Here is a 21,592-nt window from a genome sequence, read left to right on the forward strand (position 1 = left end):
CCTTTTTTGAGATACAGTCTCACTTTGTAGTTTACACTGGCCTTGAGCTCACATTGTAACCAATGCTGTTCTTGAACTCATAGTAATCCTCCTGTCTCAGCCTCCCAAGGGATTACAAGTGTGCGCCACCATACCTGACTTGTTACATGTTATAAGTAACAGCCTATCAAGAAAAAATAGCAATCTGAAATAAATAATAACATGATGTTGATATAGAATTAAGGGGAAAACCAGAATTATAATGAAAAGAATAGTAATCTAGTCATAGTTGGGCATTAGAGCAAAATACTTTCAGAAATTAATAGGTAATACTGAAAAAAATAAGTTCATAAAAACAAGATCAACAAGCTTGATATAGCAGATACATAAAGAAGTCTGCACTCAGGAAATAGAGCATAGATACTACATTAAAATCCATATTACAACTTCAAATACTGAAAATACACAAACTAAAACTTCTCAAATTTTCAGAGTCAGTATCACCAGTGTCCACTTTTACCGTAATGATAATAAGTGTAAAGTTAATTATGAAAAGATAACAACATATTTAAAAACTAAAAATGCACAGTTTGCCTTGGAAAAAGCAAATTAACAATGAAGAAAATTATGTGTCAAATGAGGAATATAGATAAAACAGGAAGACGCAATGAGCAATATTAAATATAGGAAAAATATAAAAACTAATGTTATTGGAAAAGTAAAGAATTATTAATCTTATTAACATCAGAGCCGCCTTAGGTATTTTATTACATTTTAGAAAAAAGTTCACAAAAAAAGGGGAAAAGGTTTACTTATATAAAAAATAATTAGAAAAAAGCTATAAAATCAAAATGTATACATTTTAACAATGATAAAAGAATGATATAAAACAAAATTAAATTTAAAAATTAAATATTAATTAGGTAGAAATAGAAACTTACATAGAAATGCCTCCTTTTGTATTAAAAGAAATTTCAAGTAATAAATGTTCAAAAAAACGAGTTGATACTCAGAATTCTATTACCAAGGAATACAAATTCACCTACATTTAAAGGCAAGCTTTATGAATCATGAAAGAGCAGCTAATTTTCCTAGTGTATGAAATCTCTGAGAATAAAAGAAGGAAATATATATCCAGTTTGTTTTATTTGACTGACATAATATTAATAACTAGAAAACAAGAGGGCAGGAGAGGAAAAGAAATTGAGTGGACAAATCTCAAAATAAGCATAAATGCAAAAACTTCAAATACCAGTCAAACAAAGGCAGCATCTTTCAAATCAAACAATATATGTCCTTCTAAGATAAAATACAACTTAAAAAAGTACTAGGTGACAAGTAGGAGTATATACACTAGTAAAATCAAAAGCAGGAAATAGAAAACATAATTACTGAATTCTTCAGGTGTGGCAAGCTTGAGTAGGAATGATGAGCCGGAAGTTTGTAGCTGGCCTTTCTGGACTCCAGACGCCCTTGGACAGCAGCCTGAGATCTCCAGCCACAGCCACTTCTGCCTGAGCAACTCTGCCAGGACAAAGCCTTCTTTGAACCTCCTGCAGACCACAGCTAGATAGATGACAGTAGTCTGTTCAGTGTTTCCTTACTTAGTACGTATGAGACATAAAATAATTCAATTAGAAATTTAGGCTTTCCCTTTTTTACATCTGAAAGATGTAAAGAATGAAAATAATTCTTACTCATTCTTTCTTAATCTGAAAGATGTAAAGAATGAAAATAATTTCTGAAAGAATGAAAATAATTATTTAAACCACAAAGAGACCATCAGATCGTCACAGCCATAGTAAATTACAATTATAAAACAAGATTGGTTTATTTCCACTTCAAAAAAAATACCAAAAATAGCAGTCCACGGCCTAGAGAAAATTTTATCTTTCTCCTCATTTTAGGTTCAAAATTAGTAGAAACTAAAGGAAACAGACTGTTTCCTAGAGAGAATATTCTTTGTTGTGTTTTACTTGAATTCTACAAACTAATATTTAACAAGTCCCATGGGGAATACTTAACTAAATTCCTAACTTCTGAACATTTCTCCCACAGCTCCTCTGGGTCTTGATATCTGAAGTAACTCTAAAATTAGTATCCTTTGTGGGGATCTTATAAAATCTACATAGATATAGGATATCTGTTCATATCTGTTATAACAAAACTCAGCCAGTATTGGAAAGGATGGAAACGATATGTAGGTTCCATCTGCCCTGAATGCTAGTTAACTTGGAGGTCACTAGTTGTAGAATTTGGAGCATTTGAACCCACCATAAATCCACCATCATGGAAACTGCCATGTATAAAGAAGTTCTGCCTGAGTAGCCAGGCAACTGCTCGTTAAATATAGGGTTGCAACCCTAACAGCGAACAAACAGCAGCAGCCGCAGCAGCTGGTCCTGGACTCCAGAGCTAAGTATGGTGAGAGCCCTTCTCCCTGAAAGGCAGCAACAGGGGGTGTGAGGTGGACCTTTGCCCCTTCTCCATCTGTGATCTTTCAGAACACATTGAGACGTCAGTGAGCTTATCAGAGAAAGAGCTCTTCTGTTGGGAGAGAGTTCAGTCTTTGTTGGGCACTTTTATTTCCAAGGATCTTTTCAGAAGAAAAGAATTGCAATGTAAATATCTGATTTTTTTTCCTTATTTGTGCAGCTTTATCAAGCTCATATCCAGCAATCTTTCCATTTTCATTTGTAGACCTTACATCATCTAATATTCATCAAGTATACAATTTCAGACACACTGTAGTGAAAGATCACAATTCAAAATATAATTGTGATTGACTGTTAATGCCAAAGTCCTGCTACTAAGATACTTGGCTACTCTTTTAACATAATTTATCAATGTTTTAGGTACACTGAGCATGCTTAATTTACTTTCATCTATTCAATATTAAGTTCTTTGTTTGAATTTTAAGATAAAATATCTGTTTGAAAAATTTGTTTGTACAAGCTTCTACTGCCTCATAAAATTGTCATGATTTCCTGAAATAATGAACGTAGTCAACTACAAAAGGAGTTTATGTTATAAAGCAATATTCTGAAAGTTTTACTTTTAGTGTGACAATCTTTTTTATGAAAGAAAGAAATATTAGCATTATCATATTTGTGAATCCTTTCAACATGGTTATAAGTACCTGAAAATGAAATCTATATTTAAACATCTCCACGTGAAAAAAATGTAGTAGTATATGTCATATGTTTAGGAGACACCTGTGGAATGTAGATTTTCGTTATTAATACAAAGAAATACAAAGAAGAAGAGATGTTACCCAGGGGTCATTTTATTTGATTTCATTGGATGCTGTTGTAGTCAGGGGTTGTACACAGAGAACAATTAGGATCAAGATATGGAGTTTATAATATTATTTTTATAATGGTCACCGGGAGTTAACACAGGAAAATGCAGGAAATCTATCCGCAACACCAAAGACATAGATTATTTAGTCAAGAGCCTAAATCCCATAGCAATGTCCCACATGAGTCCAGATAAAAACCCAGAGCTCAAGACAATGCCTCCCATGAGTCGAACTGGAGGTCCAGAGCCCACAAGAAGGACTTACACCATTCTCTTTTATCTATCCGTGCCGGGAAGACACAAGGGTCAGAAAGTCTATGCCAGCAGGGTGAAGGAGCTGTGCTAGTGGCTTGAAGGTTCTACGCTGGAGCTGAGAAGTCACACTCACAACAAAGACCAGGGCTGTCCTGAAAGGCACCACAGCCATTCTCAGAGACACAGAGGCCCCGAGCTCCTCCGATGACAAGCACAGTCGGGTACAGGCCAGCATGCAGTGTGACGAGTTTATCCTGGAGACCAAGCAGCACACTTCTTACCCTCTGGAGCCAGGAAGCAATGTTTGATGTCAGGACCGGAGTGTCTCCAGGAGAACCAGCAGCTCAAACAGCAACTCATGGGAGAACCCACAATGCCTCCTTAACACCTCAACCCTCAACACCTCCCTTTTTCTCCACCTATTTATTCTGATAATTTTCCTCAGGTGGAGCATGTTTGCTCAATGCCATGCTGATGTAATCCAGCTGTAGTTAAGTTGACCACCAGTTCTTAATCCATAACAGATGCCTTCAAATGTGAAAATTTAGACACAGCATGGCAATCTTTATTGGACAACAATACTCCAAAAATGTTAAAGAGAAATACATTGTAAATTATTTATACATTTATAAACGCTATAGAAGTAGAGGACCTTCACATTCTCCAACTGAACTTCTTACATAATGCATGAATCCAGTGTGAATAGCTGGTTGATCAGTCTGTGGAATGGATCCTTCTTTGACATTGATTGACTACTAGTAAAAACCATCTCTCAAGGAGATGACTCTACTTTTTCCAAAACTATTTCTCAGATTGAGAAAACATTGTGTCTTAGCAATTCTACTGCGAACTTTTCTGAATTTCCTTGAAGTAATGCAAAAGTTCACTCTCTCTTGCTAATGATACCTTTAAAATATTATCAGAAAAAAGAATGGAAGAATGATTAGTAGGAACTCACTTATGAATTTTTCTAAGATTCTTATTTTAAATGTGAAATTCAGAGCCAGAACCCAAACTTTCCCCAGGTGTAAAAGAAAAACAGCTTTCCAATATACATGAAGCCAAATTTACAGCAAACTGCCATTGTGTTAGTTCAAGTATACAGTGCCAGTAAGATCACAAATCTAACAAGTAATTCATACTTTGAAGGCATAAATCCATAAGAAAATTGGATAGATGGGTCATTAGCATCCCTCTTCTCATCCTTCTTGCAGATGTGAGAGATACCAGCCCACTTGCACATGCAAGAGCTGTGTACACTGTAGTGTAGAAAAGCACGCAGGCAAACACCTGCTAGAATAATAAAAAGTGCAAGGTGTCCACCACTGTGAAGGTCATCTATATACTGACATTATTTGAATTTTGGTGGAAGTGAAAATAAATACACAATGGCAATAATATTTTAACAACATAAGCATTTAATTTATAAGTTATAAAATCACTTCCTTTTCATTTTGAGAGCATAAGATTAACTTAGCTTCTGATTAATAAGCAAAAAATGTCATTGAAGGTTTATTCTCAAGAAACGTCACACAGGGTCCCGTGGACAGTGGCACAGGTTCAGAGACAGCCTTGTTTTCAGAACTGTTGAGCTTTCTTGTCTTTTTCACAGAGAAATGGGAGGAAATGAGACCTCAGTCTCAGAGTTCATCCTCCTGGGATTCCCTCTTAACCCACGCATGCGGACGCTCCTCTTTGGTCTCTTCTCCCTCTTCTATGCCTTAACTCTGCTGGGCAACGGGCTCATCCTGGCCCTCATCTGCCTGGACAGCAGACTGCGCACCCCCATGTACTTCTTCCTCTCCCACCTGGCCACTGTGGACATCACTTATGCCTGCAACACGGTGCCCCAGATGCTGGTGAACCTGCTGAGCCCAGCCAAGCCCATCTCTTTTGCAGGCTGCATGACTCAGACATTCCTCTTTTTGACATTTGCACACACAGAATGTCTGCTCCTGGTGGTGATGTCCTATGACCGCTACGTGGCCATCTGCCACCCACTGCGGTACTCTGCCATCATGAGCTGGAGGGTCTGCATCGCCCTAGTGGAGACTTCCTGGATTGCAGGCATCCTCTTGGCCCTTGTCCATCTAGCATTACTCCTACCATTGCCCTTCTGTGGAGCTCAGAAAGTCAATCACTTTTTCTGTGAAATTCTAGCTGTTCTCAAACTTGCTTGTGCAGATACCCACATTAATGAGGTCATGGTTTTGTCGGGGGCAGTGTCTGTGCTGGTGGGGCCTTTCTCTTCAGTTGTGGTATCTTACATTCATATTCTCCGTGCCATCCTGAGAATCAGGTCAGGGGAGGGTCGCCAGAAAGCCTTCTCTAACTGCTCCTCTCATCTCTCTGTGGTTGGACTTTTTTATGGCACAGCTATTGTTATGTATGTTGGACCCCAACATGGGCATGTGAAGGACCAGAAAAAATATCTCCTGCTCTTTCATAGTCTCTTTAATCCCATGCTCAACCCACTGATCTATAGTCTGAGGAACAAAGAGGTAAAAAATGGTCTGACTAGGCTGTTCCTAAAAGAAAGAACTTCCTGAGTGTCTTATTAAACATTCAAATCATTGACCTAAAGTTATCTGAGAAGTCGTATGATCCAACACCTTGCAATGATAGCTAAGGATCTTTTAGAAGACATGGTTTCCATCTTCCTAAAATTGCTGTGTGACCTCTCCCCAGAAGCCTATTCTGTTCTCTTGTCTCTAGCACTGTAGGTTGATGCTGCATAAGTAATGAAATATTTTCACAGTAACTGCATAATGCGCGTAGTATTTGCATTTTAAGGTGGTCATGTGATATGTTATTCTGAGTAAGACAGAACAAACCTGTGCCTTTTTGTTCTAAAAAGAAGCACTGCAGAGAAAATACTATGAATTAAAGCAAGGAATTGGAAGATATTTTAGGACACAAGGTAAGAAACTGATAATATAGTCGTTATTCAAATATTTTAATTCATAAATGCCAACTCCTTTATAAATATTGGATAAAAATGTTGGAAACAACTCAACTGTTCATCAGTTTTGTATTAAAAAGTTATGACATAACGAAAGTTATGGTATTGTATGGAGCACTATTCAGCTATAAAGAAGAATAAACTTGAGGCTTTTATAGGTAAATGGATGCAATTTAAGACCATATTAATAAATGTAATAAGTCAAACTCACATATGTAAATATTGTATTGTTTCCTAGTGTAAAAACCTGAAAGAGTGAATAAGATCCAAAATAGATATTGTGACACTGAAAGGGAAAGAAAGTGCTTGAAAGGAAACAACAACTATAATAGGGGAAAGGAGTAAAAAAAGAAGGGAAAAGAGTATATGCATATATATATATATATATATATATATATACACATACATATATATAAAAATAGATAACTATACTACTAATCTCTGTTAGTTCATCAAAAAAGCAGTTTGCAGTTTTATTGTTTGAAAGTTTGATCTGTTTTGATGCCTAAATTTACCTTGGAGACATCAATATGCAATTTTTTTTTCTTACCAGGAATTCAACTCATGACCTTGCACTTACCTGGCAGGCACTTAAGCATCTGAGCTCAGTGCCCGCCCTTTGAGCTAAATTCCCAAGCCAGTATGCAGAATATTAACTAGTGTTAATTTTCTATTATTTTTGTTTTGAAATGCTGTATCATCATTTTTATTGGTTTCCTGTTATTTGTTTTTAAAACAAAAAAAATGAGGTCTACATCTAAAATATTTGCATGTATTCCCAAAACAGTAATGTTTTATGAAACATAAGTAAGTTAGAGAATAACAAGAGCCAAAAATTCAAGGTAAAGCAACTTGACAATGTGATTAGTACAACTTGCCAAAAAAACTTCAGGCATCATGGTAATATGCATGTAGATTCACCAATGTTTTCTCTGTACCTCTCTATGTCTACTCATTGTCATAGGAAAGAGCAATGGAGAGAGAGAAGGATGAAAGTGAGAACCCAAAAATAATTACATGATTTTTGTCATTGGTTTAGTTGATTGTCAGTAATGGAAAATGATCAAACAGATAATGCTTCAAATAGAAGCAGACTGGAATTTTTGTAATAACTAGCTGAACAGTGATACTAGAGTTATAAATAAAGAGGAATACTTGGTTTTTAAATTGCATGTTTGAGGGCAGTTAATGACCTCTTTATTCAGCCATGAAACTCTTCCATTTAATTATACAAGCTAATAGATGAAGTATTGAAAAGAATGTATAAGGGCATTTTTTTCTATTCTTTTTCTCAAATTATATATAATTTAATTTAACCTTATAACTACTCTAACTCTTTATAAACACTAAATTTTTAAAAAAGATAATTTCTGCAGAGAAGATTTTTGAAGAGGAAAATATATGAATTTCTCTCTCATAAATCATCCTCTTTTCAAGAACATCTGTCACAGACATGATCCCATGACAAAACATGTTCAAATCACTTGTGCTTTGAGTTCAGTTAGGTATAGTTTTTCACAAAGTTCTGGTGATTGTTCTCTGTGCAGACTTCAGTATTGTGTGCAAATTTTTAAGAATGCAGATGGAGTTTCTAACACTCGGTTCACATGCTTGCTATGAGGACAGGAGGAAATATTATGTCAAAATGCTTAGCAGAATCTAAGATTCATAGTCAGTAGCAAAAAGGTACTTCTTAATTGTAGCCACTACATTTCCTCACATATACATTGTACACGTATCCACATATACATTTGTTATATCTTTAAACAAGACGGATAATAATTTATAAATAAAACAACAGAACATGCAGATTTCCCATTTTACCAAATAAAAGCAGAATTGTTATGAAATCAAGCCATATTTAGAAGGCCATGAAGTCAAATAATTTATGAGTAAATGATCCTGAAAGCCATACCTTTATCTAACAATTTCTGAAAATGACTATAAAAAGTACATGCATAAGAACAACTCAAATTGTTAAATCAGTGCACACTCTCATGCTCACAGAAGCACATGCATGCTTTGCTGGGCCCTTGGAATGAAAGAGTGAGCACAACATGTTTCTTGCTGTCATTTTACTTACTGTCTAGTGGGAAGTGGAAAACAAATATATAGGTGGAAATTAACAGTTCTACGTAATAATTAATCACTGAGATATGCACAAGTAGTGAATACAGCCCAGAGGAAGCGTAACTGACCCAGAATGACAAGGAAGACTTCTGGGAGGAAGAACATATCAGGAAATAAGAGTCAGCCAATGAGGCCGCAAGAAGCAAATAGGAGTGGAAGAGGCAAAGGGAATAAACAGCACATAAATAGCTATTGTAAACTAGGTAGGTGATTAAAAGTAACTCCAGGTTCTTCAGGTATAAAGTACAAGGCTTACAACAAACAAGGTTGGAAAGAAAGCAGAGTCTAGAGGAACTCCTGTTCCAAGCTAGCGTCCTTACCTCACTTCCATACAAAATGTGAGGCATTTTGAAAATGGCAAATAATCAGATATTAACTTAGTCTTCTGAGTTTCATGTGACAAATTCGGCCTCAAATAAATGTTACTATACTGATCTAGAAAAAGAAAAGCTGGTGAGAGGCTGACGTGAGTAAAGTGGGAGTGAATGAACTACGTGGGGAAATTATTTCTCTACTTTCAGATTTATTTTCATTGAATGTAACAACCCTCTTGATTTCAGTGGAGAATGGGAAAGCCCAGATATACACTCATCTGGCCACTTGTTTTTCTTCACTTTCCCCTACCCTTCACTGAGACCAAAGTGGCAGACTTTTTACTTTTGTAAGTGGCTTTTACATCCTAGGCTGAATTTTCTCTACCATTTTTTTCCAATTGTTCATGGTTCTAAAAGCTGGAACACCCTCCCCTACCAAATAAAGCTACATACAGAAACCATGTAACAACATCTAATTAGAAATGAGGAAAAGGAGTGAGGCAGTTGAGTGGAGGAAAGTTCAAGGGTATCTTACTAAAATTGGCCACTGCTCAGGGTCAAAATCTTTTGCAGAGTTGTTTGAAAAAAGGTCTTGCCAAATATGCATCTAGGATGATCCATGTAGCAGCAGCTACAGAAAACAATTTAATTGCTCTCTGCTATCTCCCTTTGGCAAGAAAAAAAAGGTTTGCAGCATTCCATGGTGTCATTTATGTCCTTTTTATGGTTGCATGTACATCCCTTCATAGCCATCTGCTAGTCTCCTCTGATTCACACCAGGGAGCCAAATGAAAGACATGGCTCAGAAAAGAAGGAAAACGCTAGGTGACAGGAAAGAAGGCACTCTTGCTTTCCTGAGTATCAAAATCTAAGCACACACCGCTTCTTTCTGCTTACATACTTGATACAGTTACTCTTAACACAATAGAAAGCACAGGTGTGAAGAATTAAAATTTGACTCTGTAGCTTGTAATTTATTTTCAAGAAAGAATGACAATAATATGACTCTCTTTTCCATGATTTTTAGTTCTGGGGGTGTCTAAATTCTATCTTCACAAATAAATGCTTGCAAAAATCATCTTAAGACAAAACATCTAATCATAGTGGATAAAATATGAAACAAACAAGCATCATATAAAACTCTTGGCTGAATCTGGAAGAAAAGTAAGGATGAGACAAAAGTCCTTGATCGCTTTAAGGATCTCTGCAATCCTTGGAAATCACATACTGCAATCTTTCACCTGTATCAGGAATGATATTAGAGTAATGAGATCTTTGTGAGATAGAGACCTCCACTCCTGGCCAACAAAAGTGACTAATATAAGAATTAAAAAAGCTGACTTCTTGATTGAAACTGGAGAATTCAGAAGACAATAGAATTATTCCTTCAAGAGTTGAGAGAATTAATTACTATACATAGAAAATACTATTCATATTTTAAGATGGAAGAATGATGCTGTGACATAAAGCAAAAAATGGAAGGAAAGAATGGAAAACAATGTTTTCATGGCTATTAGACCTGCACAGGTAAGAAATGCTAATGGAAATTATTTTCTAGCTGAAGTGAATGCTTCCCGATGGTAATGAGGATTCTTTCATTTTCCTAGATGTAATTTTTCTTTTTTTCTTTGTTTTAAATAACTCTAGCTATGATACATTCATGGTAATTTTTTTTTATTCATAGAAGTACTTGCTTCACTACACTTTAGAAATTCTCAAACAAGAGCTCGAGATTTGGCTCAGCGGCATAACTGCCTGCCTGGCAAGTGTGAGTTTGATCCCCGGTACAAAACAACAACAACAACAAAAAAAAAAAAACCCAAAAAAGAAATTCTCATACAACCTCTTTTTTTGACACATTTTATTTTTTCTTCCTCTTGACTGTTTATTATATTTTTAACTTCAACCAACCTGCACTATTTTTCAGTCTCCTTTTATTCTTGCTTTTGAATATTTTAAGTCTTTGTTTGAATTTAAAAATCTTATCTTCCAGGGATTATAACTGCTATTAAGTTATCCAGTGTTTATTATTTCTGATATTATAACTTGATGTCTTAAAATAATTTCTTTATTCATTCTATTGTGTTTCTTCATCAAAATATCACATCACTTAAAATTTTATTTGTCTCCATTTAAGTCAGCATATTCATTTTAGTTTACTCTGAAGTATTTGTAATTTTGCTATGTACAAAGCCTCTTGTACTCTTGTACTATGTTTTCTTTATGTATCAGGTTTATCCTGCTTTTCACATTTTGAGTGATACTTTCAGAGACTATGTAAACTCTTTCCAAAGACTGAAAAGACTTTGTTTTTATAATTACAATCAATTATAATGGCGGCAGATCATTCTTGATTGTTATTTTTTATTGCTTGAGTATGGTCTTATCAAAATCCCTCCATCCTGGCTAGGTTGTAGCTGTGATATACCCTGCACTTTCTAAAATTTACATTCACAGTCAGCCTGGTCAGTACTTCTCAGATATCAAAATCACATAAGCTGTTTTCTGGTATGCCTTTGGGCATCTTGCATCTTCTAGTTGTGCCCAGGTATGTGAGAAACACATAAACGTACTTTGGGGGTTCCTTCTCCTATTTCTCCTATTCAGCACACTACCCCTAAATACCAATTTCCTCTTTAACTCTTTACTTAATCTCTGTCATATACATACATTTGAGGAAACCAGACCTTTCCTCTTCAACTTCATTTTACTGGTTGCTGCGTGGATGATGCATCATGAGAGGAAGCCTGCTTGAATGTGAGGATCATCTCATATTTTCTCCTCACAAGTATCACATCACAGTTCTATCAACTTAGGTACAACTGAAAACAATTGTTTCACACATTTCATTCAATTTTGCAATTATTTACAGTGGAAACAAAAGACTGATATTAACAATTCCAAATTCTATATTTTCTCTTTCATTGTTACCTCTTGGTTTTCTCACTTTGTATGGTTTTAATGTGACAGTCATGATCCCTTATTACCAGTAGTTATTAAATAAGATTTGGGATTGAACTCTAAATTACTGACATAATTATTGCCAAGTTGCTACTATTAAAAGCTTAAATTCATATTGCATCAATTTTTCCAACTGTTGCTTCCTCAAGAAAGGATGAAATCTTGTGAAAGATATTATTTTTGACCAATTAGTTTTAAAGCCTAATTAGTTTGGTAAGCTAATTAATGATTGAAAGAGGAAAAAGAAGATAGTCTGTTGCCTCCTTGCCCATCTGAACAGGTTTTGTCAAGGAAATGAACATCTAATTCACATAAGCCAGTCAACTACTTTATTTTTACTATAGTGTATAAATGAGTAGGTAGCTAAAACTGACACATAAGAGGTAAGAAGATTCCAATTATTAAAATCAGGAAAGAAATAAGGGGTGTAAGCTCTTCTCTCATCAATAAAATAATTGTAATGAATATTAGGAGAGAGTCAGTCACCTGTCAAAAAAGTTAGATAAGTTTAGATAAGTGTACAAATGCTTACAAAGATACAAAGTATGAAAACTAAACCAAGAAAACTTGAAAAATTCAAGCCAACTTGTTAAATACCCTAAAATCCTTCACAAATTCTTCCAAAATATAAAAAAGGTCAGAACATTTTCCAACTCATTCTATTGGTCAATATTACACCCATCCCAAAAGAAAGATATCACAAAGATAAGAAAACTAAAGAGCAATGAATATAAAAATTTTAACTGTTACATGTAATAATTTATACAAAATGAAATTTGTTCCAAGACTCTGATGTTGATTTGACAAACAAGTAGCAATCAATATAACGCATCATACTGAAAGCATAAAGTACAAAATCCAATCATGATAAAAATTTTCAATAAAATAGGAAGAAAAACATACTCTTTTTTGTCTTTTTGAGACAGGGTCTTCTTGTGCAGTTTAGGCTTGACCTGAACTCCCTTTGTCACCCAGGCTGGTCTTGAACTTGCAATAATCCTCCTGCCTCAGCCTCCCCAGTGCTGGGATTATATGTGTGTGCCACCACAACTGACTAGGTAGAAAGGTACTTCTTTAAGGAGTTCTCAAAGGGTACTGCTGAAAATCCACAAATAACTTCATCCTTATTAGGGAAACACATGTATTTGTGGACTGAGTGAGGCAGATTGTCTGCTCCAATATGGGAGAATTTCATCCCATCCTCTGAAACCATTAGTAGAATAAAAGATTGAGAAGGAGAGTTTTCAGTCATTTTGCCTGAAGATCATTGAGCTGAGCTGTGGGCCTTCTGTAGCTCACAGACTGACACAATGGGCAGGAATTACACCACCAGCTCTCCTAGGTATCCATCCAGCTCCTTGGCCTCCAATATCAGGTCAGTTCCTTACCATAAATCACTCTGTCTCTATCTCCTCCATTATAAATAGGTAGATATAGTTCATACTTACTTTTCATTCTGTAATTAAAGCTATCTCTGCAACCATCAATCCATCATCTTTGCAACTCATTTGTTTCTCCTTTCTAGCAAGGACTCTTTTTCCCCCCAGACTGAAGATTGAACCCAGGAATTAAACACTTAGATCTACATCTCCAGTCTTTGTTACTTTGTATTTTGAGAAGAGTTCTCACTAAGTTGCTAAATTACCCAGGCTGGGCTTGAACTTTGATCTTCTTGCTTCAAGTTCTTGGAGTTCTGCAATGTACCACATTTGGCTCAAATTCTTATTTTTATATTTACTTGTATTTGAGTAAATTAAATAACAGAATATTATATTGCACATCAAATATACTTTTTAGAGATTGTCTTAGCTTCATCCTCCTTGCATCAGAGCCCAACCCAGGTGAATAACCATTTAAAATAGTGTTGGGTAGCACGACACTACACTTTTCTCCAACTATTTTCAATGTGGCAGACATGTTGTTTGCTATGTGATCTTTAATAACAACACGCTAAAAACAGGCTTAAAATATATTGACTGAATGTTGCATTATACACTTAGAAGACAAGTCAAAAAAGATATACTTTAAAAATGAGACATATAACAAACTAACAAGTAACATTGTATTAAATGGACAAAAACTGAAAGCTTTCCATCCAAAATCAAGAACAAGACAATGATGTCCACTATCATCATTCTTACTCAACAATATAGTTCTGGAAATATTAGCCAGAGTAATTAGATAAGAAAGATAAATAAAAGGAATAAGGATTCACTGTTGACATGGTACTCCACATACAAGCCCCTCAAAACTCCAATAAAAGATTTCTAGAGTTAATAAATTCAGTAACATAGCTGAATACAGAGTCAACACTCAAATATGAATAGAACTCCTAAACACAAACCACAAGCTAACTGAAAGAGAAATTGGGAAACCATATCTTTCATAATAGTATTTTTAAATGATAAAAAGGAAAAAGACAAAAAAAAGGAAATAATGATGAATCAATCTAATAAAGGATATAAAAGATCTATACATTTGGGCTGGGGATCTAGCTCAGCGGCATAAGTGCCTGCCTTGCAAGCAGGCAGTCGTGAGTTCAATCCCTGGTACCGATAAAAGTGAAAAAAAAGAAATGAAAAAAAAAAGATCTATACATTTAAAATTATATCACTCTAAAAAAAGTAATTCAAGAAGATATCAGAAAATAGAAAGATATCGATTACTCAAGGATAGGAAAAACCAACATTATGAAAATGGCCATATTCCCAAAACTGTTATACAGATTTAATGCAATCTCAATCAAAATAACATTAGCTTACCTCCAGATGTGGAGAAAATATTCCTAAATTTTATTTGGAAATAGAAGAGAGCTAGAATAGCAAAGGCAGTCCTGGCAAGAAAGGAAAGCAGCAGACATAACAATCCCTGACTTTAAATTATACTACAAAGTTATTGTGATAAAATCATCATGGTACTGGCAAAAAACAAAAAACAAAAAAAAAAACAACAAAAAAAAAACAGATCTGAGGGTCAATGGAACACATTAGAAAATGCAGACACAATTACAAAGTCATTCAGCTACCTTGTGTTTGACAAAGGGGCCAAATATGTTCACTGGAAAAAAAAAACTTCTTTAATAAATGGTACTGTAAAAATTGGCTTTCCACATGCTGAAGACTAACACTAAACATATATCAATAATCATGCATTAAAATAAAGTCTAAATGGACCAAAGATCTAAATATTAAGACAGAAACACCAAAAACTACTGGGATAAAAAGTAGATAGACATCTTGAAGATACAGGAGTGGGCAGAGTTCATGAGCAAGACCCAAACTGCATGGTAAGTACTTCAAAGAATCAATATCTGAGATTTCCTCTTTTAAAAAAGTTTTTGCATATCAAAAGAAATCACCAACAGAGTAAAAAGACAACCCATAGAATAGGAAAAAAAGTTTATCCAACTGTCCTTCAGACAAAGGACTTCTATCTAGAACATATAAAGGACTAAAAAAAAAAAATCAAGACATCCAAATTCAAGGACTCGGTCCAAAACTGGGCATCTGAGATGACCATGCACGTCTCAGATGAAAAATACAACAAAAAACATGAAAAATTGTTTAACCTCACTGTTCATTAGAGAAACGCAAGTTAAAATAATGCTGAGATTTCATCTCACTCCAGGAAGTTTGGCCTAGATCAAGAAATAAGCCAATAACAATGCTGTTGGAGTTATGGAGGAAAAGGAACATTTCTCCTCTGTAGACTGGTAAAATCATTGTGGAAATCAGTGTGGAGATTCCTCAGAAACTTAGAATTGGATATCCATTCAATCCAGCTATTTCTCTTCTGGATATTTTCCAGAAAAATGGAAAACATGATATACGTGCACCGATATGTAGAGCAGCACAATTTGTAATAGCTAAATCTTGGAAACAATCCAAATGCCCATCAACAGAGAAATGCATAAAAAGGATGTATTTTTATGCAATGACAAATACTCAGCTATGAAGAAGAATAAAGTCAGGGCTTTTATAGGTAGATGGATGCAACTTAAGAACAAACTCGTAAGGGAAGTAAATCAGATTCGCATGTGTAAACATCATATTGTCTGCATACTGTAAAGAACTGAAAGAATAAATAAGATCCAAAATACACAATAGATACTATGAAAGTGAAAGATGAAGAAACTGCTCAAAAGCAAAAACAACTGGGATGAGAGAAAGGATAAAAAAAAGAAGAGAAAAGATTATATGATATATTATTATGGATGTGATAGATAATTATACTATTAACCTCTATTGGTTCATCAAAAAGAACAGTGCTTTCACTGTTTGATCAGTTTTTCATATCTATATCTTGCGATGTGAGCAACTGCTCTGAAGATAACTGAAAGGATTTTGTCCTAGATAGGACATTAGAGCAGTGAGAGGCAGGACCAAGGGATGTTTACATTGAGGTCATTTTCCTCCACCCTAGACAATTTACCCATGGCGTGAAATGAATTCCAATGGACTGCTTGGGTGTCAGCAGTGCCCGTTTAGGCACTACCTTAGACCAAAGCTATATCATGCCCCCACACCACGTGTCCAGCAGAGAAAGCCAGGCCCTGGTGGTCATAGAGTTTCTCTCCACATCCTTAAAATAAAGGCCACTTTACTTTATATTTTGTCCTCTAATCATGCCAAAAATCCCTATCAGTAACAACCTGCAATATATTAATCACTGATAATCTGTTATGCTGTTTTGAAATTCTGTATCATTATTTTTATTCTTTTTTTTGTTCATTTTAAAATTGAAAAAGAGATGAGTTAGGAGCACCTCAAAAACAAAAGGAACTCAGGAAGGCACAAGAGAAATAAAATCTAGTCTTTGTCTTCCCAATTAGAAAATATTTTCAATGTATAGTTTTCATAATTCATTCCACAATAACAATTTTGAGCCAGCTAAGTGTGTTCTCTCACTAGGGAGGGCAGTCCTCTGAGTGTTGCCTTAACAAGCTCCATGGAGTCTTCCTTCCCATGTCATGAATGCTCAACACTTCCATTAGGGATAAGGGATAAGGTAGAGACAGTTGCAATCCCAAGATCAAGTACACAGTAAATCACATCCTAAGGGATCATGATGTAATCTGCAAATTGTGACTTGCATTTGATTTTTTTATGCCAAGTTTTTTCTGAGTATGAATTACCTTTCACTTTTCCAGAGTTCTCACTTTTCTACATAAGAAAATTCTCATACAAACACACACACACACACACACACAGAGAGAGAGAGAGAGAGAGAGAGAGAGAGAGAGAGAGAGAGAGAGAGAGAGAGAGAGGTGAGAGAGGTAAAAAATTTGGCAAAACAACAGGATTGGGGAAGGTGTTACACCGCTACACTGTAGGGAAGACATAGAATGGTGTAAGACACTTTATGCTTTGTTCTTTGGACTCCCCAGGTATAGTCCTGGAGGACAGCCTGCTTTAAAGGGATCAGAATGTAAATCCCTCACATTTAGGAGCCCCCTGAGTACCTGTGTCCCTTCCCAGTTCCTAGGTCAAAAACAATATCTAGAACTGCTAGTCACCAAACTTGCTTAAAGGGCAAGTACTATAATTTGTCTACAACCTTTAGCTGTCTCTGACAAGCAAGCCCAACTTGAGGAAAATAGCTGAAACTATCTTGCTTTACATGAATTATTCTATATACACTGATAGTTTACAGGAAAATTGCAGCTTAAATGGCTGGATAAAACCTTCAGATTTAGGAAAGAAAAGATGGAGACAACTTTCAGGCACTATATTTAGTCAATCCCAGAGTAATATATGATCCTAGAGTGTCAAAATGTAACACAGATTTGAGACTCCTCTTACTCCTGCTCCTTTCCTGCTCACACTTACGGGAAATGCCTAAACATTGTAAATGTCCCTGGCTTGAAATACCAAACTGAAAGATGAGCAAAAGGCATTTCATCTTGCTGCATCTCTTCACAAAGAAGATGCATTCTGGGGGGTTCTAGAAATTGTTCAGTAACCTCTTACTCATCTTTTTATTGATAATCATCCACCCTCCTACACTGAAAAATATTCTCCAACCAGAAAAATAGAGGAACTTTAAGTCTCTTTATCTCTGACACCCAAGAAAGAGATGCTGATAAGTGCCAGAGAAACATAGCAGTATTTTGAAGGTGTCATTATTATTTCTTGTGTAGCAGAGAAGCTTGTATGGATGTTTGATAAGTCAGATAAACTTATATTGGGTGATATCACAGGCTTACTTTATAGGAACTTTTCTCCTCTTCTTAGGAAAACTGTTGATCTAATGTTATGATTTGAGTCTAGATATTCCCTCAAAGCCTCATGCAGTCATAGGTGGGCTTTTTCAGAGGCGGCTTGATCTAGAGTGTAATTGATTAATGGTACAACAGTGGGATTAAGGATGTGTGACTACACTGAATCATTATAACTGATTGATTTAGCACCACCTTAATCCCTGTAGTCTGGATAAAATAGAAAAGGGCAGAAAGATATAGTTAAAACTTTTGCTGTCTTTTTGCCTTCTGGCTACCATGAATTGGTTTCCCCTTGTTACTGGAAATAAAATAAAAGATGCCCACTACAAGCATAATTTCTTTAATTTACATGTATTTGTACCTGGCAATATATTCAGTGAAAAATTTTTTGCTTTTAGAAACTACAAAATTAAATAGATTTTTACTCTCTTTACTTTTCCTTAGGACACTCTTTTTAAATTGTTTATTGGTTTAACTTAGATATACATAATCATCTTATTCATCACAGGTAATTTTTTTTGTCTTTTTTTCATTTTTATTGGTACCAGGGATCGAACTCACGACTGCCTGCTTGCAAGACAGGTGCTTATGCCACTGAGCTAAATCCCCAGCCCCTCATCATAGGTAATTTATACCTGTATATAACATATCATGCTTTTTTTTCCAATCCCCCTTTTAATCCCTCTTCCTCTCATTTCACTCTTGAAGGAGAAATAGATTTTTAAATTATAAAACCAAGTAGAAAGTGCATCATTTTAAAACTTTTTTTTCTTTTTCATTTTTATCGGTACCAGGGATCGAACTCATGACCGCCTGCTTTCAAGGCAGGTGCTTATGCCGCTGAGCTAAATCCCCAGCCCCATCATTTTAAAACTTTAAAAAATACAAAAAGAAAACAGAATGTGTCCATATTTGTGATGCTATAATATACAATATTTTCTGCTTGAATTATGTCTGAGAAATTTTTGCTGCCATCAGACCACCAACAAAAAGCTCTACTAATTTATATTTGGGAAAGTTCCCTTTCATCTTTTATGTTTAGAACAAAATTGAACTTGAATTTTATTTTTGCGTATTGTGGTGGTGACCACATTTTAGTGTTCTGCCATGTAGATAGCACTGATGCTCAATATAAATACGCTACATAATGCACTGTTTATTGAACTGTCAATACAACCTTTATTTTGGTGTGTGTGTGTGTGTGTGTGTGTGTGTGTGTGTGTGTATGTGTGTGTGTGTGCATGTGTTGAATTAATTTAATCATTTTGTTTCTTTGGACTATTTGCTTATTGCTGGCCCAATACCACATTGGCTGAATAAAATAAGTACTTCCTTAATGACTAGTATGGAGTGTCCACTGGATCTAAGGGGATTTGTGGGGAGAGTTCTGGATTTGCCAAAGAGATTAAAGTGTGCCCTTGAGCCTGTCTCTTTCCTGGCCCCATCTCTCTAGCACTTGTGTCCTGCTCTGTTTCCCAGCTACCATGATGAAGTAAGCAGCTTCTCTACACTATGCCCTTCATCTATCATGTTTCTGCATTGGAGACAGCAGATCATAGAATGAATCCCCCTAAAACTTTAGCTGCATTAAACTTCTCCTCATATGACGGTTAGTATGGCTATACTGTGTATGACCAATGGAAAAGCTGACTAACACAGTTTCTTTTCACTCTTCTTTCAAAGGTTCCTTGACTATTCTAAACCTTTTGTGTTTTCATATAACATTTAGAATAAGGTCATTTATTTCTACCTATTACAAAACCTGCTGATGTTCTAACACAAATTGCGTTCCAGTTTGTGAATTTTCCAATCTATAAGCCAATTTGCACATGCAAATCTTCTCCAGTTTTTTACATTGACCTTGAATCCAGAGTTTTGGCAAAGTTATTTCTCATTGCCTTAATTTCAATTCAGTTCTCTTATTGAGTTTATGAATATTCAACATTTACTTTTGTGTTTTCAATAGTAACACTTTATATTCTCCATTTTAATTCTTAAGCTTTTTGTTACTTGCTGACATATTGTTAACTAGTTCTTGAGTCAGCACATTAGGCTTATTTTGTAGGTCAAATGGAATTCTTTTAACCTTCACCATTATATATGATGTTTGGGAAGGTCTTATGGAAACTTCCTTATGGACTAAAGGAATTCTTTTGTATTTGAAATTTGCTAAGTCTCTGAATGGGATAAATCCTGAATTTTACCTTCATGGTGGGGTTTTACTTTCACTATTATGCACGGGATCCCCTCTGTGCTTTTACATTCTATGGAATATGAGATTTTTAATTTTGGTTTCTATTCACTTGAAACATTTTCAATTAGTTCATTTTGTGTGTGTCTGTGTGTGTGTCTATGGGTGCAGGGGATAATTCATTTAGACTTTTTAGTTGTAACTCATAAGAATTTTACAATTTTGCCTTTTTGTTTTTCATCTAATATGGTGATTTACCTTTAATATCTTACATTCCACTTAATGCGATGTATGCATGGACATTTTTCACTAGCTTACTTTGTGTATTCTGTTTATCAAAAAATAACAAATACATTGCTTGTTTTCTTTTTCCTTTGTGGCAAATACTTATAGGTGGATTGCTAATTCTTTTTTTTTCTTTTAATTAAGTTTAGTGGTACAATTTAGACTCTCAAAATAATCACATTCATGATAGGGAATTTGTACCTGTCCGTGAAGTATCTTTGTTCCTCTCTTTTCCCTGTTCTTTTCCTCTCTCTTCAACCCTTCTTCCCCTCCTTGAAAGAAAAAGAAAAAAAATGAAAAGGAATTGCTAATTCTTTTATTTTATTTACCTCCTAATTTTAGAAACCACATATTCTGTGTATCTTCTATGATACCCACTGATTTGTAATCATCATTTTCAATAAAAATATTTAATAAACTTGTCACTCAGAATTTAAATTCTCATCAAAAATCTTAATGCTCTTTATTTAACAAACTTCTCTTATTATTAACTTATATCTATAAAAGATTTAATTTTACCTCTTAATTTTTATTGATTATAGAAATTACCAAGTTTTTAAATATGATAGCATTTTATATATAAGTACTATATGTCATTATATTTACATTATATATAATTAACTTTGGGTTCATTTTTATGCTTACTGAAGAACATTTTTTCTTTCTTTCCTTTTATTTTAATTTTTTTTTTTTTTGAGACAAAGTCTGTCTGTGAAGTCCAGGCTGGTCTTGAACTCACAATGTAACCCAGGCTGGCCTCAAATTCAGTGGTCCTTTCTGCCTCAGTCTTTTGAGTACTGGAATTACAGGCATGCACCATGGAGTATTTTTAATAGTTTATTAAAAGTCTACAGGTCTTTTAAACCTAATTTCTGTGATCTATGATGGTTTACTTTTCTCTCATTCATTCTGGAAAGTCCTAGTTTAAATAAGTTTTTGCAATTCTGGGGATGGGACTCAGGGTCTCACACATGGCAGGCAAGCTCCCTGCCACT

The 21,592-nt window shown here is 35.1% G+C and overlaps 1 protein-coding gene across 1 annotated transcript; it reads left to right on the forward strand.

Moving 5' to 3' along the window:
• The first annotated feature begins 5,150 nt into the window (after nucleotides 1–5,150).
• On the forward strand, nucleotides 5,151–6,083 carry LOC100730844 (olfactory receptor 2A7). The gene has a single exon (XM_003475660.1). It carries the CDS (start codon nucleotides 5,151–5,153, stop codon nucleotides 6,081–6,083), a length of 933 nt encoding a protein of 310 aa, XP_003475708.1.
• The last annotated feature ends 15,509 nt before the right edge of the window (nucleotides 6,084–21,592 follow it).

The sequence above is a fragment of the Cavia porcellus genome, unplaced genomic scaffold (genome assembly GCF_034190915.1).
Source record: "Cavia porcellus strain 051 isolate PalLab524CR breed Dunkin Hartley unplaced genomic scaffold, mCavPor4.1 scaffold_6, whole genome shotgun sequence".
NCBI lineage: Eukaryota > Metazoa > Chordata > Mammalia > Rodentia > Caviidae > Cavia > Cavia porcellus.

What these genes read in the sequence shown, in the direction of transcription:
- LOC100730844 (XM_003475660.1), top strand. Translation starts at nt 5,151, where the DNA reads ATGGGAGGAAATGAGACCTCAGTCTCAGAGTTCATCCTCCTGGGATTC.